Source organism: Larimichthys crocea, chromosome IX (assembly GCF_000972845.2).
Source record: "Larimichthys crocea isolate SSNF chromosome IX, L_crocea_2.0, whole genome shotgun sequence".
NCBI classification, from domain to species: Eukaryota; Metazoa; Chordata; class Actinopteri; family Sciaenidae; genus Larimichthys; species Larimichthys crocea.
Genome location: NC_040019.1, coordinates 4,074,067 through 4,095,056, shown reverse-complemented (window position 1 = coordinate 4,095,056; position 20,990 = coordinate 4,074,067). Strand labels below are relative to the sequence as shown.

The following is a 20,990-nucleotide window of genomic DNA, read 5'->3' as shown; positions in this document are numbered from 1 at the left end:
CACCTGTTCAAATTACATTAAGGTTAAAGTGATGCATAAATAACAGCGGTCAGGCGTCATTCAGCCTGCTTCGGCTCCAGAGATCCACATCTTTGCCGATTTTTTTGATTATGTGGCAGAGGCAGGACTACCAAGATGGCAACCAGCAACCTCTGAGCTTCATAATGCATCTATATTTTATACAGTCTAGGGCATTTTTATGTGAATTCTGGGAATTTGCTGTTAAAATGAAGATGTTAATCGATGCATGTAAAGTCGCAGTGTGTTGATCTCTCAGGGCCAATGTCCAATATACTGTACCTGCCAAGGCTGTAAACTATTCTTTTATTTTGAAATCTGTTTTAAAATGACAAAACAAATCCAAACCAATGAAGATTAAATATTACCTAGACAACAATTTATTTTATTTATTATTTATTTAATATCTCTGACACACTGACATGTTGGTTTCCCCTCCTGTACTCTTGCCAATTTAAATCTCCCTCTCTCCTGCGATGCAACTTCCGTTTTCAGCACCATGCACAACGCCGTCACTCTCATTTTTTCATCGAGAGCTTATACGGCAGCTTGAGGCGAGGAGGTAAACTTTTGGCAATATCAGAGTGAAGGTTTTATAGCCGTGCGCATACGACGGGGCTTTGCGCGTCTTTTTTAGCCCAATGTTCAGCATCAGTCTGTCGCAGCGATAAATAAGTGCGGCCACGGAGAGACGGAGGGGAGAGGCTACCGAAAAGATACAGGCACCCGATATGAACTGAATATGCACAGAGACGATTCCGTGAAACAGACCTTTCCGCTGCTGCTGGGCTGCTGAGGGATCAATTAGTAGTATTATTATTATTATTAATAGTAATAATAATAATAAAGAAGTTGCAACGCAAAAAAAGAAAACCCAATAAGAGCCGGGGAGGAGAGGACTGCTGTTGCGGGGGGACGCGAAGGGACTCGATCTGCATGTGAGACCGCTGGTCCACACACACCGGAGGCAAGAGATGCAGCCTGCGAGCAAGCTCCTGACTCTGATTCTCCTCATCTTCATGGGCACAGAACTCACCCAAGTAGGTTTTTTCATTTAACGCCATTTTCCACTTATTGTATTATAATAAAAAAAAAGAAAAAATGAAAGAAAGCTATATAACCCGTGGTTAATTGGCTTCTGATTCCGTTGAGAGATTACCCGGTTACCTCACATAAAGAGCCCCGGTGAATTAGCCCCTCTATACACCCCCCCAACCCACCCCCTCCTCTGCTTAAACAGATTAACGGGTGGGATTACATGATGTGAATACATTTGTGTTTGACGGGCGCGGATAGATCCAGCAGAGAGCCGCCGACAAACGGAGGGATGCTGATATATATATAAATAAAGAAGGGATATATTGTATGATCTGTCAATTTCCCCATTAGCAAATGGTCTGATTAATCAACAGCACAGCTATTCTAATGTAATGTAATGTTTCTCTTCTCTCTCCCTCTCTCTGTCTCTCTCTAAAGAAAGAAAGAGGCCAAATCGTCTGAATGATGCTCTTAAATCACGGCCACAATCAAATGCAGTGTCTTCAGATAAGGTTGTTTTTGAGCATGCTCAATGACCACAATGTGACTTACTGTTGCCTGTGTGTGTGTGAGAGAGAGAGGAAGAGAAACAGACAGAGAGAGAGACAGAGAGAGAGAGAGAGAGAGAGAGAGAGGAACATTTAGTCCAACAGTGTAAAAAGCCACCCAGCTCAGGAGTAGTAAACAAAATTACTGGTCAATAAAATGCATCTTTGTGATTCTTTACTGGAACTAGTAATTACGTCCTGCTCTCTGAAGGCCGTTTTGCAACAGGACAATATATAATATTTACTGTTGCATTAAATTGTTGCCATTATAAATTCCCACAAACAGGTGGGGGAGCGAGCAAAGGAGTGCATTTTATTTATTTATTTATTCCCAGGCGCCCCCTCTCCATCACTGGATTGAAGTATTTGATGATTTAATTGCCCCTTGCTGGATCAGAGTCATATTTCATGGGCTTCATTGTGTGTGAATTCAATTGTGGTTGGTAATTGGAGACTGAAGAAAGGGGGAGGGAAAAAGAAAAAAAAATCAAATGTGCCATTGAGGTACTATCAATAAATGAATCTCTGTTCCCAGTGTATCTGTAATATACTCTGAGTGACAAACTCAATAAAATGTGTTGGAAGTAGGTTGCTGCAAACCCTGCTGGCCCTGATAACCAATATGTGTTAGAACAATATTGATGTAATATTGCTTTGGCAGAAATGTGCCAGCAATTGATTTCCGCAAATTTATGAGGAGAGTGTCAAGCGCGCTGTGAGCGGATTGGTTTTTGTTCATGGAGCAACAGCCTGGTTTTGACATTCACGTGGAGTTTGATTTGTAATTTGATCAAAGCTTTGACCTCATACACACAAACATTCTGACTTTTTAAAAAAAAAGATCTCCTGATGTTGAGGCATCAAATATTCAGCTCATAATCTGAACTGAGCACAGCGGCGAAAAAAAAATGCTGACACAATTGAACAATGGTACTGTTTGCACTGATTGATGGAAGCCATCAGTCAGAGGAGGGAAGGAGGGAAAGAGGAGAGTGTTTCACTTTGGGTTTCATGACAAGACGGTTTCGGGTCCTCCGTGCCTGCAGGTCAGGGCCCCAAACGTTACAGTGACAGTCTTTCCTCTGATGGCCCGAGAGTGTGTGTGTCATCTGTTTGAAGGTAAGTCGATATTAGTCCACAGCCTTGCCTGTCCTCTTGCTTCGGGGAGAACAGAAACACAAGATACACTGACAGGCTCTATTTATACTGCCCCCTGCTATAGAAACCTACAGTGAATTTCATCGTAGGAAGGAAAGGCGTCTCTGCACATCTCATCTCTGTTTGAAGACAGATAGAAAAAGTGAGAGGTGGATCTAGAGATGCCTTTTATTGCCAGATTACTCATGAGAGAGAGACGGGGAGAAAAAAAAAAAACATCCAGGCCTCGACCTTTGATGCTGAATAAATGACGCTCTCTTAATGACCACATTAACCACCTTGCTTCAGAACAGTCACAGCCAGTGTGTGGAAGCTTTTCTTAACATCTGGCTGAGGGAGCAGGGAGACACCTGATTGGTAGCACATTCCCCGCCCGCATTTATTCACCTCTGTCCCTTCCGCTGAAGGATTTGGCTACAGCCTGGCACTCACTCGGAGAAGAATAGTAAGCAGTCAGAGCGGCATCTGTTCCTCACCTATCTGCTCCCCCGTGGCTTCAAGCCCCACATCCTAAAGCATCTCATAGACACCTGACAAAACAGATGGCGCCGCTATAGCCGGCCCTTTGACGCCAGGCAACCTACATACCACATATCATCTTTTACAAACAACCATCACGCAAAGAAACTGCTGTAAGACACGTGCACGTGGTCCGGTTATAGATTCATGCTCAATTTACAACTGCATAATTGGATTCACGTGAAAAACAACCAAATCTACGCAAGGAGAATATTTTGAAACCGCTTGGTGTTTTTAACGTATGAAAAATCAATCGGGTCTTATGTGAGGAAGTGAAAATGGAGTTGAAGCTGAATCGCAGTGTGCGTGGTGTGATTGGCAGCTGAGGTTGAAGCTATTTATTATTCAGTATGGTTGGTTGAGTGACAAAGCAAGAGCGGAGAGAGAGAGAGAGAGAGAGAGGGTAGCAGAAGAGGAGTAGGTGGAGGTACGGTGCGTTTTGTAGTTCACTTGGAGGGTTGGAAACGTTGTTTTTTTGCTTCATGTGCATTTACTACATTGGATACTGAGCGTGACAATGAGGTTCTCCTACAGTCTAAACACCTGTTCGCTGTAATACAATAAGCCCGATCAGAAATTTAATGAAGTCTTTATGTTGCACTTTTTGTCTATCGGACAATTCTGTTGCTGCTGTTTGTTGAGGATTATTATGATTATTATTGTTATTGCAGTGTATTGCATTACGGTGGATGATGTGCCTGTTCCCCCAGGCACCTTTCACCTCCTCTAAGTCATAAGTGTCTTATATAATAACTTCACAGGCACACCCACATTATAAACACCAAAGGCTATACCCCCCCTAAATAAAACATAACACATAATCAAAGGTTCTCTTATGCAATCTTATTTTTGCAAGTTTATTATAGCAGACTGCTTAACGGGTGTGAGTGTTTCTGTTATGTTTGTACAGCATTATAAATCAAACCTTTCACAATAAGAGTTTTGAAGTCTAATGAAAGATTGTGATTTTCTTTTTACAAATCTCTCTGATGACTGATTGGCTGATGTATTTTTTCCACTGTGTCAACCTGTGGAGTTAATGCTGGTGTGTTTAAATACAGAGGACTTTTAATCATTGGTTTCACTGAATTCCACCTGTGAAGCTGAGAAAACTAACTGTATCCATTAGAAAGCTGCCATTAGAGACCGCTGTGCTGCAACTGAACTGTACTACACGAGATTATATAGACCGGACTGGACTGGGCGGCGGTGCACAGAGGTGATCCGACCCCTGCCTGTTCACAGTAATCTGTGAGGCCATCACTCTTGTGAGCTCTCACCTCAAAGGTCATAAAGAAGAGGGGGAGATAAGACAGACGCAGATGGGTGAAGTATGGAGCTCAAACTTCCACTCGCTTCCATCTTTCACGTTACTAGAAAAATGCATTATAGAGCTGACGGAAATAGCTGTGGACACAGAGCCACTCTTGCTATTTTTGGGGGACCTCATGTATCATGCAGTGTTGCAATTTAGCCCATAGGCTGCAGCATTAGCCTACAGGCTTGTTGGTGACTTAGAAGTGACAAATAAATAATTAATTTGATCAGAACCTGAGAGACTTAATCCTAAACAACAATATGCATAATTTAGGTGAATTTGCTAATGGAACCACAATATTTTGAATCTAATAAGGATATATTCAGTGCATGAACATGATATTTAATCATGTAAAGTCAATGCAAATCAAGGAGTTGTCTTTTTATTGCTGAGCCTTTATTTTGATTCATATGATGTATGTATGGATATATACAGTATATTTGCATTTTGTTCCACTTCCTTGCATTTTTTTTTTTTTTTTTAATTCCAGCAACGCCACAATCAGCTACACGGTGGCGCCAGAGTCACACGAATCAAAAGCTCATCTTCAGTTTTGAGCGCGGGGCACCGAGCAACCTCTCACACACACCCAACAAACACATCCAGAAAGTCCCCTGAACGCACCACCCCCTTCATTCAGATGCGACATTTCTGCAGTGAGTGTGTTGACTGTGACATGTGGGACTGTGCAGTCACACACACAGATGCGCACACACACACATGAGAGTTGTTAGAATGAAAGGGCAGCTTTACCATGCATGATCCTCTATGACTGAGAGAGCCTCCTGTCCTTTTGGGGCAGTGGAGAAAAGAAATGTCACTCTCCGCTATAAATAATCCCTTAAACATCAGTGTCGGCCGACACTCAGCCGCAGCACTGCTCATTGTCATCCCTCCAACCCCCCAGGGGGGCAGCGTGTGTCGGTCAGGTATATGCGTATCAGGCGCAATCCCAGATATCACCATGAACGGACCCCAACCTGGCTGACATCATTGCGTCTGGCGATATAGATAGATCCGTAGTACCTCCTCCTTTCTCCTCCTCTCATCCATTTGGAGCAGCCCGTGTGTGTTTGTGTGTGTGTGTGTGTGTGTGTGTGTGTGTGTGTAGTCAGTGGCACTTAATCACAGAGCGCACCAAGGCAGGAGGCGGACCGTCGGGCGTGAACGAAATAGTAACGGTGAACCGAAGAGGCAGCAGTGTGCGGGACAACGCGGGGAGAGAGGAGCTTATCCAGCGAGGACGTTTTTTGAGCCAGCAAAACCAAATCTCGGTCGTTTCATTCAGTTCTTTCTCCCTTTTTCCACTGGAAGTGTTGCAGGTTTTCTGTACCTCCGTCCCGACCCTCTTGTTTCGGTCGTTTCTCACTCGCGTCCGACTCGTTCGCCGCAGGTGCTTCGTTGGAGATGTCCAAAAAAAGACCAGCCGAGCCGGAGTCCCGGGTGAAACAGCAAGCTGCTCTGGGCAACATGACTCGCCTCCCCTGTTTCTCACCGGAATTTGTAGAATGAAGACGGCTTAAAAAAAATAAAAATTAAAAAAATAAAATAAAGTCTAAGCGCAAAGATGTCGGTGCCTTTGCTGAAGATCGGCGTCGTGCTCAGCACCATGGCGATGATCACCAACTGGATGTCGCAGACCCTCCCCTCTCTGGTGGGGCTCAATACTACCAAGCTCACCGCGGCGCAGGGAGGGTATCCAGACCGGAGTACCGGAGTAAGTGCGCAAGTTTCGCATTATACCTGCGGCTGGTTGGCTTCTTTTTTTTTTTTTACTCTCCCCCTGAATGAATGCTGCAATTAAATTACAGTGCAAAAAAAAAAAAAGCAACATATGTGCGCTTTTATTCTTGAATTAGAGGGCAGATCTGTGATGCGCTTTGGAGGGCGCATGCAAAAGTAAAAAAGACTTGGAGAGGCATCATAGATCTTCTCCCCCTCTGCGTTTGATGTTGCTCCAGCTGCCACTTGGCTGCTGTCTCTGTCGATATGAGTAGCCTGCACTAAGTGGGAAAGTTATCGGGAGTCTTTTCTTCTGATATTGATATAAATAAAAGATCCATGATGGCAAATTAGGCGATTGACGTGACAAATTTCAAGGTTGTCTCCAACCCCCCCCCCTCTCCTCCATCCCTCTGAAACAGCGGGGAGTCCTCATTCTCCCTTTCTGGGTCTGTGTGAATGAGGCTGCTCAAAGCCAAGATGCTGTTAGAGAGTCAAGATGAAGCGTTTCTTTGTTTCTCTGTCAGGCTGCTGGCAGATTCTGAGCGGTTCCTGTGCCAGGATAACACTGTGTGCGCTCAGTCAAGTGGATGTCTGCACTGAAATTTAGGACAATGGGATGTTGAAGGCACATAGATAACGAGTAAAAGCAGAGGATGCAGTGGGCTGATGTTTATTCATTTATCTTGGACGTGCTGTGTTTGAAGGGTCATCATCATTGTCAGCGATCTGCGATAGGACTGGCATAAAGTGCACAAAGCAGCTGCTTGATAGTGATTTTCTTTGTCTTGTCAGCACATCCCTTTCGGTAAAGAGCAGCTGACTGACAGCTGCTGCGATTGCTCCTTTTTTTGGATTTTGTGAAGTCACTCCTTCTTCTTGCTAATTGAATAAGTCAGCAGTGATGATTTTTTTTTTTTGTTAAATCGCTGATGCAGTCATGAATATCTTTTTTCCAAAGTCACTTTCTCAGTTTGATCTGATCAGCAGGTTAGTGACCGGAGTTCTCTCTCTCTCTCTCTCTCTCTCTCTCTCTCTCTCTCTCTTACCTACGTCACACTTTACACACTTTTCACACACCCAACCCACTGAATAATGGGAGTTGCTTCAGCTGTCTCCATTGGCCGCATCTTCCCTTTTGTGTGGCTATGAAATCCACTGTATGATGGTGCAAAACGGGTGGAGCCTGCCTGCTTGTGGTATCCAGATGGTGATGAATGCAATACAGCTTTAGCATTAAACATTGCAATGCACTTGATGAGGGGGGGATATAGCAGCAGAGCTTCCTTGTTTGTAGGATGCGAGCAGAGATGGTAAATTTGTTCAAATGGACCTTTCTTTCTTTTTTTTGTCTTTTATATTAAATTTTCTATCCACAGGTGTTGCCAGCAAACCCAGAGGAATCGTGGCAGGTGTACAGTTCAGCCCAAGATAGTGAGGGAAGGTGTGTCTGCACTGTGGTGGCGCCCCAGCAGTCCATGTGTTCACGGGATGCCCGCACCAAACAACTGAGGCAGCTGTTAGAGAAGGTAATTACCACTTAACTCCTCAGCAAACACATGACCCCTACAGACAAAGTCACACAATGCCCAAAGTGGCCACTTTTACTTCTTTGTACCTACAAAGACGTGCACACACACACACATAAAGCCTTACTCAATGTTTGCGGCCTTCCAGTCACCTCTTTGCCCGTTGGACAAGAATAGGAATCACGCTCTAATGAGCTCCCTGGAAACCCAAAAGGCATCATGGGAGGCAGGCATACACTCGCTCTCTGTTTCTGTTGACATCAAATGATGCAACCTGGCTCAATACCCAAAGGCTGCACACAAAAGGAACATTTAAGCACTCTTATGACAAAATATTTGAAAAATCCAAAAATGGAAATCACCAAATAATGGCGAGCAACTCGCTGATTCACATAAGCTGGCGATTAATACAGACATCAACAGATCTTTATTGAATAAACAGAAGATGTGCCAGGTTTATGGAGTTTCTGGAGCACAACAATTTTGGAGAAAACAAATGTCTTAACAGTATGTATTCTACACTTCCACCATGTGTCTTTGGCCCCTCACTAGTTGGCCTGATGTCAGAGTTTGTGAATCACTGCAAGAAGAAATCCAAGCCAAAACAACATATTGAAAGTCTGTTGCGTTTTCTCATGCTCATTACTCTAATTTAGACAATTAGAAATAGAGATGGATTTCAATACTCAGTCCAATTTGTCTCCTCAGGTCCAGAACATGACCCAGTCCATCCAGGTGCTGGACCAGCGAACCCAGAGGGACCTGCAGTACGTGGAGAAGATGGAGGTCCAGCTCCGCGGCCTGGAGACCAAGTTCAGGCAGGTGGAGGAGAACCACAAGCAGAACATCGCCAAGCAATACAAGGTACGGAGCCAGATCTCGAGTCATTGACCCAACCACCATTCTGTCATAGCTGCTCTGTAGCCCCATGAGACACAGCTTTACCCATTTTGTGTTTGTGTGTTCCCACTGTGGAGATGAGCCACCATAGCACATACCCAGAAATCCATACTGCATGCATAATCAAATAGGTTCAATTGCTGGATGCGTATTCTACAAGAATTCATATCCTTATTTCACACCAGCACACTCTGTAAAACCATGCGATCGAATCCTAAATCAACTTAGAAATAAGGAGATTTGACGATTTGATTGGCTGCTGTGTACGATGAACACCAAGTCTGCACATGGGACACACATCCTTGATCTTTTAATCTGATTAAAGAGTTGACACTAAACCCTTTTTTATCTTTAATGGGTTTACTGTCCCATTAAAATGATAAAGCTGTGTTAAGTCAATACTCTGCAGGTGGGGTCATGGTTAGGGTCGCCCTAGGGAATCATTTGAAATGTTTTGACGCTCGTGCTGATAGGCCCGTTGAAACACCAAAATGAATTTATAGATTATTATATGATTTAATGATTGTCAGAAAAGAGTGAAAATACCACCAAAGCCCAATATGACATTATCAAATTACTTCCACTACCAACATCCCAAAAATAGGCAAAAATCTCCACAATTTAGATGCTGGAGTTGAGGAACTTTGGGGTATTTTTTCACTTGAAAAATTACTGAAATGATTAACCAATCGTTGGAAAAGTTGATCATTATTTTGGTGTTGATTGGCCAGTTTATTAATAAACTAATCTTTTCAGTTCTCAAAATGATAAATCTTGTCTAGACACAAGCACAGACGAGAACTTTCAAAATGAAAGAATAAGGACAAAGTTTTTCTTACTCTGAGCCATTAACACAGTTCAGACAGTACCAAAAAAAAAGAATCCAGGTTAGATACCCAGCCCTGTTTGCAGATACTCACACAAAGCATTGCTTCGGTTTACCCACATTCTTGCTTCGATCTGCATCAATGTGTTTGCATCACCTTAGCCCCAGCAACACGTGTCTGCCCCTGCCACCTGTGCATGCTCATAAATCCTCATGCATCCGACGCCACATTCAGTGCATGTATGCAATTTCTCTGTAACTTGTCTGTAAGTGCATATATACTAAGTGTGTCTGTGCCTTTCTTTGTGTGTCTGTTAGATAGGTTAGCAAGCTCTAGCCCCTGTCAACAGTTTGTCATTTTCTTGCTTGCAGGGCTAACTTTAAGACATGTAAAGAGAGCCACAGGGAAGAAGAGGCAGGTCAATTCCAGATTCCCCTGAACTGGGCCACAGTACTGAGAGCATTTGGGCGTCAAACAGTTAATTTACCTTTAGCACCATTAAGTCTAAGAAACCCCACCCCTCTCCCAAACCAACCCACCACTGATCTCTTCCTGCATGTTACTGCTGTCAAAGTTTTCCATTTAAAAGCTTTTTTCAAACGTAAATACATTTTTTTTATTATTATTATTATTATTATTAATTGGCTGTTTTATTTATTTTCCTTTGGCTTTTGTCTATGCATATTTGGTTACTCAACAAATCTATACGTAAAACTATAGACGTAAAATTCGAGACACTTTGTTGTGTGTGACATGTAAAAGCATGTAACCCTTAATACGATGTTGCATTTTAAACGATGATGACCAATAAAGAGCTTTCCCAATTGTTGTCGGTGTACCGAGGGCTTGCTTTTTAACGGCTGGTCACTGCCAGGGGGGACGGAGCCACCTGCTCTGCTCGTCCAGCGGGTGGAGAATATTGCTCCGGGTTTGTTTGCTCAGACACACACCTGCACAGACAAAAAAAAAAAAAAACACAGCTGTTCACACACAAACACTGAACATGGACACACAACAGGGGGTCTTCATGTCAGTGAAGAGTCAGGGTAGAGTCAGAGTAGTCAGGTTCAGACAGGTGTTTTTTTTTTTTCTTCTTTTACTTTTTCTTTTATGGACAGTCTCCTTTTGTCGCGCATGACACTCAACCGAGCTTATTCTAATCCTTTCAGGCCATAAAAACGAAAATGGAGGAGCTTAGACCGTTGATACCAGTGTTGGAGGAGTACAAGGCCGATGCCAAATTGGTATTGCAGTTTAAGGAGGAGGTCCAGAATCTGACGTCAGTTCTAAACGAACTTCAGGAGGAGATGGGGGCCTATGACTACGAGGAGCTCCACAACAGAGTGTCAAATCTTGAGGAGAGACTCCGAGCATGCATGCAAAAATTAGGTAGGCACAGAAAGTTGTTGACACACACTTTGCCTCAAACACGTGCATGCAAACACTCTCCACTGACGTACAGTATGTTGTGACTGACCAGAAAGAGATGCTCAGGCATATTCACATGATTCAGAACATCACAGGAACATTATGTGTGGCTGCGATGCTCTACCAGTCAAATGCATCTTACAGTCTGATAACACACTTGTCATTTACACTTTATGGTTTTCTATCTTTGACATGCTCGCCCCTGTAACAGACTTTCCTGTTGGTATACTCATACATTGTTGAGATAAACCAATAATAAAGTCTACCGCAGGGCTATGCGTGCACTCGTAGAACTGAGAGTTACATTCTGGTAACTTATTTATCTTCTGTACTTTTTTCCTGCAAAGGAACAAGGCACTAAACTATTGGGCGATTACAGAAAAAAAAAAAAAAGATCTGCGTCTGGCGATATTGATTTATCGATCAAAGCGGCTCAAATTAGAGGATGTGCCGCTTTACTCTTTTATGTCATTGTAAATTGAGTATTTTTAGTAGTTTTATTGGACAAAAACAAACTATTTCAGTTGTACTGTATTTGGATAGTCCACCTACAGATAGTTTATAGTATTTCTAACATTTCAACTGTTGAGCATACATGACATAACCAAACCTTAACCACAGCGGTGTAATATCATACAAAAATGTTGAATATCTAAATAGTCTAAATCATTAATTAAAGGATTAATTATCAATGTTGATGCTTAATTTATCGTACAATCCAACAAGACTTTCTAAGATGCAATACATGAGATGTTTAAATACATGATGTGTGTGTTCTACATGGTTCCACGCACACAACATAGAGGATGGCGCCACTGACAGCGTCCTCCAGCTTGCAAGCTCCCACCCCGGTCTTATCTCTGCTTTTAGCCCCTGCCTCAGTCTCTTCACACCTCTGTCACAGCCCACAGTGCTAATAGATGCACACCCACACCACAGTGACTAAGATATATTACAAGAGCAGAGACACTTACACGCCGCACATCTCGGGTATATTGTGTCCCTGTTTCAAATTATTCACAGCGCCAAGATGACAGAGAGAAAAGCGTTTGGTTACAATGCCTACTGTTCATTTTGGAGAGCCGGTTCGAGACACAGTGATTGGATTTAAATTGAATACACAGAGTACAAAAAGCACACACCTAATCGCAGCTCCACAGCTCTTCTTTCATTATTCCTCTTTCTCTATGTGCGCACACAGTTATTTTCTTTTTACCGGACACCTCTGCTCTCACCGCCTACTGGACCGGAGAAGGAGTCTTGTTCATGTCTTCACTCTCAGTTCAGTGCACATGAAGCTCCTCACATCTGTGGTCAGACTTAGGAGTGCAGGCAACTCCTGGATTTACTTCTGTGTGTGTGTGTGTGTGTGTGTGCCTGAGATCAGATGAGATAAAGGCGAGGTCACCCAGCGAGGGACTGGTTCAGGTAGAACAGAGAGTGGCTACTCCTTTCATCTTCACACGATTGCAGAGGCACTCATGCATAGTGCACACAAATACACTCCAGCACACTCCTGTTATTCAGATTAAACTTGCCAAGGTCACTTGCCAAATTTGCATCAGGAGATAAACAAGAGGGGGAAGGAAAAAAAATAAAAAAGAATCCAGAGGGCAGGAGAAATTTGAGAATTGAGTAATAGACAGGAGACAGGAGAAATTGATAGAAGGTTGTAAGGGGGGGAGGAGAAAGAGTGATAAAGTGAAGGCGAGCAGGAAAAGTGAAAGAGAGTAACTAGGGTCCCCGCAGAGCTGTCCTTCAAGCTGTTTTGTGCCGGAGAGACTAACAGCCCGGCGGCTGCTGGGACACAATGGCCATCGATCAAGGGGACATGCCAGCTTGCTGGGCAATAATCAAATAAATAAATCACCCTGTGTCGTGCCCTAGCAATGTGGAGGCCCTTGTGCTTCAGGCAAATCCAACCCCTTCACAACGAAATACTGATGAATGAAACAGGAAAGTCATTCCGGCACATAAAGCCGTCCGCTACCTGCCCTGCACCCGTTGTTCTCAGCTTCCATATCCTCTGTGGAGAATAGAATTACAAAGCATAATGTAATATCAAGGTTCACATGCCACATAATGAATATATCTCTCTTTATTAGCAACCTTGACCTGTTCCTTTGTTTTAATTTTCCCTGTGCCTCATCATTATTAAAGAATAACTGGTTTGTTCCAATGATTCCTAATCATTGCTGACATCTGGGAACAGGTAGGCATCGCAGAGCAGTCAAACAATAAGACTCTGGCTTGGTTTCAAATTTTAAATATTCTCCTGTAACACCTAATAATAACTTTGTAGGTATATCAGGACTGTGTCAGCCAACAGTGACCAGTCTAATTCAATTGTCGTAGGTACTGCACATGCACCAACCATTTCAAACCAGTGAGACAGGCACAGAGAAATACAAAAATCTATCATATGATGTAACGGGAACGGTTCTAACTTTGGCAGAAAAGAATGTGTTCATAGGACCCCATCACTCATAATAAGAAGCTGCTTGACAAAATAAGTTATCAGGGCCTTTAAACAAAATGGCAAGTTTATTTGGGAGAACAAAGGAAGGCAAATGGTTGTTAACATCCAGCACGCATTACAGATCGACTTCCTTGTTCAACTTTGACCTATTGCACTTTCTGTGGTTGTGCACACACAGTTTTTTACCTGCAATGACTGATTACTATCCACTAGAGGCGCAACAACATTAAGAAATTGATTGGTAACTAAAAGTTAGCTTGTTCTGATCTTCTCAGACGCGTTGGTCTGACATTTGAAGATTTCATGTTTTATAGACAAAAGGATCAATTAATCAATTAAATGATTAATCATCAGATTAACCGATGGAACGGATGGAAAATGAGAAAAGAAAAAACTTAGCTGCAGCTCTACTGTTCATATTTCATGTCATATTGCCATGACTTGTGTTGTTCCCTGATCTCGCCAATCATTTTGGTGAGCACAATGTTATCACAAGTGATAGCAAGTATATTACATATATAGAATGGGGATCCAAAAAAAAGAATAATCAATGAAGAATTAGAACCAAAGCTACAGAAATAAGACCCAAGCTGAAATAAACTGAAATCATCCTTTGAAAGCAAATATACCTCCTTCTCAGGATTTTACTGGTTATCCGATATCTAAATCCTCATATTTCAAGACTTATGGTGTTTTTCTTACATCAGCTCCAGTTCCCATTAGATTTTCCATTTGCCTTCCCCATTGCTTCAGCCTAGGAAAATTCAGGCCAAAAGGGGATTAGATCCAGTGTGCATCTCCAGAATGCAGATCCATCAGCGGGCTCCCTTGGCAACCTGCACTAGTAGTGTCATCTAAAGATAGAGGCATGATTGGAGAAAAGAAATAAATAAACCAATGGCCAATGTATTATTGCGGTCTCTAATCCCACTGTGGGTTACGTAAGGGACTCAGCCCCCACTGGAAATAGTAAACGCTGCTCATGTGACCATGTGTTTGTCTCTCAGACGCCGCAGAGGTGTGATGCCCACACAAACTCACAGGCACGACATATGTTGCACACAGAGACACAGAAATGCACACGCAAGCCCACAGTTTTTATTATGTAAGCGGAAGAAATTTGACCAAATGAGAAGACAGAGGGAGACGGATAACTAAACGAGGGTAGCAGAGGGAACGAAAAACCTAATCTAGATCGTGCGACGGAGAGCAGGAGAGGCGATGGAGGTTAAAAAGCGAGGAGGTGATGAGTGTTGACGTGAAGGGTTAATGGATGCAACACTTCAAAGAGAAAGATGCTAATGAAAACTTTAAATGAGCCATCGTCACAGTCCCACACTTTAAATTTGCATTTCTGAATGACTCATTAAAGTCATGAGGAAAAAAAATGAACTCATCAAAATCATCTAATCAACCTTTGACTCGCCGAAATATTGTCTACGTCCGGATGAACGGATGTGCTGCGGCAGTGTTGAGAAGAATTGTTGCGTCTCTCATTTCTGTCTGTGCACATTACAGGATACCTGACCTGCTTTCTGTCACAAAGACCACAGAGCCCAGTGATACTTTTGTCAAATTCACATTAACACCTCAATCAACACTAATTAACACTACAGCAGGATTACAAGCGGCACGCTGGAGCAGAATACACAGAGGCTCTCCCTTTCCTATTCCCTCTACCTCTCACTTTCTCACTTCCACACAGAGAGAGTAAAACAGACATTAGCATGTGTGAACGGAATAATAAGCACCTCGTGCACAGTGCATCGCACAAAAGGCAGAGACGTAGCAACAAGCTGGACATCCGCTCCCTCATCCTTCAGGCAAACTCATTCGATTTAAAGCAAATGAAAGTGAATCCCTTTTAATAGATTTCGAATCAGTCTGAGTACCCAGAAGAATGGGCGTTGCTCTAGATGTTCCCATCTCGCTTCTTTCCTTGCAGCATGCGGCAAACTGACGGGCATCAGTGATCCCATCACCATCAAGACGTCTGGATCCAGGTTCGGCTCCTGGATGACTGACCCTCTGGCACCTGAAGGAGATACACGGGTATGTACACAGGGCTGCACACAGTCACACCATTTTGACGGGAATCACCTCAATGAATGTACGGCTGGGTGTCAGCACCATAAGCGAGACATTGGACCCAGATTTGTACCTATTTCTTCATCAGTTTCTGACTTAAATCAGCTTTTCGGGCAAAGCTTTTGCATTGCAACTTGTCTTCAGGCGGCATTTAACATTTGATCTTTGGTTTCTTTTGCTATATGATAGAAAGGTTTTGGTGTAAAAGAGTATCGCATCAGCACTCGTTGTAGTTGCAATCAAACGATACCCTCCTGAAGCTGCTATGATCAATACTTTTATATCAGCAGTGGATCAAATGACTATGTGTAAAGTGAAAGAGTTTGCTCACTGTGACAAACCCACAGAGGATTCTCAACCTTGAAGTAAACCTCAGCTAAAAGGAGTAAGTGGACACTCGGTCTGAGCTACAGGTAGAAGGAGAGTGCTGATTGATTAGGAACATGATTCCCAATCAGCATTCATTTAGCTAACATTATGTATATACTGTATATGTCAGCTTGGCTACAAGTGACCACAGACATCAATTAATGCAGATTTGAGGTGCCCGCATGTTACATAATCCTGGGTCGAGGTATAGATATGGATTTATTTTTTATTATTTTTATATGATTGTTCTTTATTCAGGTTCTTTTAATGCAACTTAACCTTTTTTTTGAAAATCCAATATAGCAACAGAATCTTGTCTGTATTTTCATCCTGCAATTTGTGATGTATATATAAAAAAACATTTCTTTAATCGTTTCTGGCGTTCATGGATCACACCATACGTACCACAATTTTAGAGCTGAAATGATTAGAGAAGTGCAGATTGACAGATAAGTCTTCTACAGTATGTTATCGAGCTGAATAACATTTGGTTTGAAGCTTTTGGCCAACATCGCGAGGAATTTGAATATGTCAATTTGGCATAGGAAATTGCGATAATTGGCAGATTAGTCATTAATGAAAGTTGCAGTCCCACAATATTTGACATGCACACATTGAGGGAGAAAATTAATATAGCCGCACTGTCGGTAAACTTTTAACGCTGATGCACGCCTTCCCCTTTGCCTCTTTGTTCAAGAGACCAGAACCTGAAGATCTGCAACATAAATAGTTTCCCCAACCCTGAAGTAAGAGCTGACCTTGGTCGTAGGTGAAGGCCAGCCCTCGCTGCGAAATTTAATAACTGTTAATTGCTCATTGTCCTTTTTATCAGCTGACTGCATCCGATTCCCCTCTGCAGAGTGGTCCTTCTGTTGGCTCAATAAATGGGTCTGCTTTCATTACTAAAACACATTAAAATGAAAGGCCAAGGATAAATCTATATGGATTTAATGGGAAGCTGGCCAGCGGAGGAAGCAAGCAAGGGAGGGAGCTGGAAAGTTTATTTGTCGCCAAAGCATGAACGTTCTCTTTGTGTACCGGCTTTATGAGACACATTAATAAGAGACAAAACTCTCAATGTCACATGTGAGGAAAGTGCATAAAAGCTTGAGAGGAAGCAGCAGTATAGAGCGCAGTCATTGTGTGAAATTGCTTCCCGAAGGCTAATTGTTGTGGCAACAAACGCTGTATAATGTATATATTTAAAAAGACACTGAGAAGCAAGGGCAAAGCGTTTCTGCTGACTAAGGCTATATTTAGCATACTGTAAAGGATACTTTTTTTTTTTTTTTTTGTAGAAACTAATGCATTTTGAACAGAACACATGAAAGATGTGCTGATTTATCAAAGGGCAGAAGAAGAAGAATGAGTGTAATTGACAGGAGCAGACAGGTCTTCTCCGTTTCTTTTTATCTCTTGGTTTCCTTACGTTGTGTTTTTTTTTTTTGTCTGGGTCCGCAGAGACCTGCTTCCTTGATATGAATCATTTTTTAAGTCAATCACAGCAGCGCATGGAAGTAGGTAGGGGAAGGGCTTCAGGTGTCTTAGTCCCACTGAGACTAAGTAAAGCGTTTGAGCCTCTAGCAGCACCGGAATAAGAGCTCTCTGCCCACCACCGCAGGGGCGAGCAGGAAGCTGGGCCGAAGCAGCTGAGACAGGCCTTTTATCTGGAATGATGGGCATCATCCCTGCAGGGCCTAGCTCATGCCACCCCGCGGTTGTCATCGTGACTGTTTGTATTCAGAAGCTGCCAGATCTCAGCTTCGTCTGCTCCGGAGGAAGTCTCGGCGCTAACATAATTGGGATGCTTGTTGACGGTGTGATTTGATTTATTCTGTGTGTGATCCGTATATTCTCATACTCGAGGCGCAATGGCAAATGATGATGAACAAGGTTTCTTGCCGGTGAGTTCTGCTATGTTTGATCCTAATTCTTCTTTCTCCTTCTGGTCATGGTCGTGTAGGTCTGGTACATGGATGGTTACCACAACAACCGCTTTGTGCGGGAGTACAGGTCGATGCAGGACTTTATGACGTCAGACAACTTCACGTCCCACCGGCTGCCCCACCCGTGGTCAGGAACAGGTCAGGTGGTCTACAACGGCTCCATCTACTTCAACAAATTCCAGAGCCACGTCATTATCAAGTTCGACTTCCGCACCTCTTCTATTAGCAAGTCCCGGCAGCTCGACTACGCTGGCTTCAATAACGCATATCACTACGCCTGGGGTGGTCATTCTGATATTGACCTGATGGTGGACGAGGGAGGCCTGTGGGCTGTCTACGCCACCAATCAGAACGCCGGCAATATTGTTATCAGCAAGCTGAACCCCAACACGCTGCAGATCATCAAGAGCTGGACCACCAACCACCCCAAAAGGAGTGCTGGCGAGTCTTTTATGATCTGTGGCACGCTCTACGTCACCAATGGCTACTCAGGAGGCACCAAGGTCTATTACGCCTACTCCACCAACTCCTCTACGTATGAGTACATTGACATTGCCTTTCAGAATAAGTACTCACATATCTCCATGCTGGACTACAACCCGCGTGACCGAGCCCTCTATGCCTGGAACAATGGCCACCAGGTCCTCTACAATGTCACACTGTTCCACGTTATCCGCTCGGAAGAACTGTAACCAGGGAAAAAGGATTACATACATAAATACATATTGTCTGTGTAGAGATCTCCCTATATACAAAAATATATCTGCGAAAGAAAAAAGACACTATGGCAATTTATAATATCAAATAACTTTTACTGAGAGACTGCATCAACAGAGAATGCAAAGTGGATTGAATGTGCATACATGAGACTGTAAAAAAAAAATCTAAAATTAAAGGGTTTCATTCCAAAATGTGGTATATTTGTTACAATAATAAAAAAAGATGCATTATCAGTTAATATCACAAAATCACAGATGATTGAACTGTTTTGTAAATAAAGATCTAAAATATGACTTTAATAGTTCACCATAGTAGACTTTATTTTAATAGCTGCCATCTTTTTGTTAGAGGTATTTTGATTTTGGAATGAAACTCTTTAATTGTTTGCCGCATAGAAAAATGATTGTAAAAGTAGACTTATATATAAGATTTAAAAAAGAATAAGAACAGATGCCAAAAAAACATCACACCTTTTTTTTTTATATACATATATATATAATGGATTATCAACCTCAGCTCATCCTGTGGCTCCGGTTCTTCTGCAGAAAATCCTCCCAGCTGAACTTTTCTTTTGGTCGATGGGGGTCCTAAAAACAAAGACTGTTGGTAATGAACTGTTGGATCCCCCAGGTCCCATGGACAGACAGAAAGGTGGGAGGTCAGTCTAGTCAGAAGACTTGATAGCCTAATGGGTGCAGTCTGTCATATCGTTTTTATCAAGTACAGTAGCAAATCAAAAGTCTGTAGAGAAACAGCAAACAGCATCCACTAAAAAAGACCTGAAGGCACTGACTGTTGACAGCGCTGTTGTTTGAGATGATTTTCCTGTGTTAGTAACTATGTGTGAAAAAGGCTTTCTTTGCATGAGTGTTTTTTATCACTCCGGTCTGCTCTTTGAATGTCTTTTGCTGTATGATACTATTAAAAAAAAAAAAAAAAAAAAAAAAAAAAAAAAGTAGGGAGGGAGGGAGGGAGGGGTGGCGAGGTAGATTACTTTCGGGATTAGAGGATTTGCAAAAATATTTACTTTCTTTTTCTGCTTCTTTGTATTTAGTTCTTGTTTTGTTTATTTCTATTTTTTGCAGTCATTTTACTTTTTCAAATGTTCTTGTATCACTGTAACTGTTGGCACCGGGTTTTTGCCTCTGCGTGGGAGGAATCTATCTAGCTCACATCTCTCTGAAGAAAAAAAAAAACAACAAAACAAAACAAAAACAGAATGTATCAACTATTGTATCCTGGGAACCTGGTCCTCCTATCTTCAATTCACATCATGCGCCTGTAGTAGTAGGGAGAGTTTTCTTTTAGAGGATAATCCTGTCTCATGTCATGTCCCCCCCCACCCCCACTGCTAGTGAAGGATAATGCTGTTTAAATGTATACCCTCGTCGAGGACAAAAGCTTTTCACTCTTTTTGCGCTTTGCTGGACATGTGTTGTATCTGAGATGAGATAGTTAATGATTCGTGTCAATAAAACAGAGAAATCTGATGCTCGGATTGTTGCCTTCAAAAGCCCCAAGCTGTGCCATGTGACGGCACACTTAGCGCATGGCTGTTGGAACTAATGCTCTTATTTCCTGCCTTTTGGGTCATCCTTCATTAAGATTGCACAGAGCGGACACTGTTCTTTTGTTAAGCTCCCCACAGCTCCCCATATTAAGCATTAACAGACTCTGTCACACATTTAGAAAGTTCTTTCTCTTACAAATGAAAAGTTGAATTCATGAGCAATAAAATGGCCCTGTAGCTCAGGGGGGTTTTGCTGCTATGGTCTTACTTGGTCTGGAATGACAGTATAAAGAATGGACAGAGCATGAGGGGCGTCACCTATAGGTTTCCAAAGCGCTGTTTTGAAGCCGAAAATGTGCACCATGTTGGATATACTGCTTATACTCCCGGCTAATCTAAATATCGGCAAAGAAGTGGATCATCAGTGGACCTGAGGCGGGTCGATTGAAGCCTGGGTGCTCTAATAAGTCACCTGTAATGTCGCTTACCTGTCAATCCAATGGTTGCACTGTTAGTTATGCACAACTTTAAGCCTTAATATCAAAAATCAACACCCTCACAGTTTTTATGAACGGGGAAACTAGCTCTAGAGACCAAAACCGTTGCCTGAACCAGCCTGTAAACATGTTTATTTCTGCTGTGAAGTTTGCCACTTGAGCCACACTGATTCAGTTTGAGTTACCTAGGCTCGCTTTAAGCTTTTAAAAGTACATAAAAACATCCAACTTTGTAGAGTTTAGGAGATATTACACTGTTTTTAACTACTTGCTTTTGACACCTTTATAATCAGCGGCATTGTTGGATTCTCATGGCTGGGAATCAAAAACTCTTCTCTTAAATTACAAGGATTTTATCTGTCACTGTCTGGCAGTG

The 20,990-nt window shown here is 42.5% G+C and overlaps 1 protein-coding gene across 2 annotated transcripts; it reads left to right on the top strand.

Annotated features, from left to right (window-relative positions):
- Nucleotides 1-484: 484 nt before the first annotated feature.
- olfm1b (olfactomedin 1b) lies at nt 485-20,097 on the top strand. Of its 2 annotated transcripts, none has more exons than XM_010742414.3 (6): nt 485-1,058; nt 7,701-7,850; nt 8,559-8,714; nt 10,747-10,966; nt 15,430-15,536; nt 17,905-20,097. In XM_010742414.3, the coding sequence occupies exons 1-6, from the start codon at nt 993-995 to the stop codon at nt 18,577-18,579; spliced, it is 1,374 nt and encodes a 457-aa protein (XP_010740716.1). In that variant the 5' UTR covers nt 485-992; the 3' UTR covers nt 18,580-20,097. The 2 variants fall into 2 exon arrangements, with proteins under 2 accessions (XP_010740716.1, XP_010740715.1); XM_010742413.3 differs by lacking the exon at nt 485-1,058 and adding an exon at nt 5,067-6,316.
- The last annotated feature ends 893 nt before the right edge of the window (nt 20,098-20,990 follow it).

Excerpts from the sequence above, each read along its gene's own strand:
- olfm1b (XM_010742413.3), top strand. The coding sequence starts at position 6,167 with ATGTCGGTGCCTTTGCTGAAGATCGGCGTCGTGCTCAGCACCATGGCG. Across the intron at positions 7,851-8,558 it reads TGAGGCAGCTGTTAGAGAAG|GTCCAGAACATGACCCAGTC; the intron begins GTAATTACCACT and ends TTGTCTCCTCAG. Across the intron at positions 8,715-10,746 it reads ACATCGCCAAGCAATACAAG|GCCATAAAAACGAAAATGGA; the intron begins GTACGGAGCCAG and ends TAATCCTTTCAG.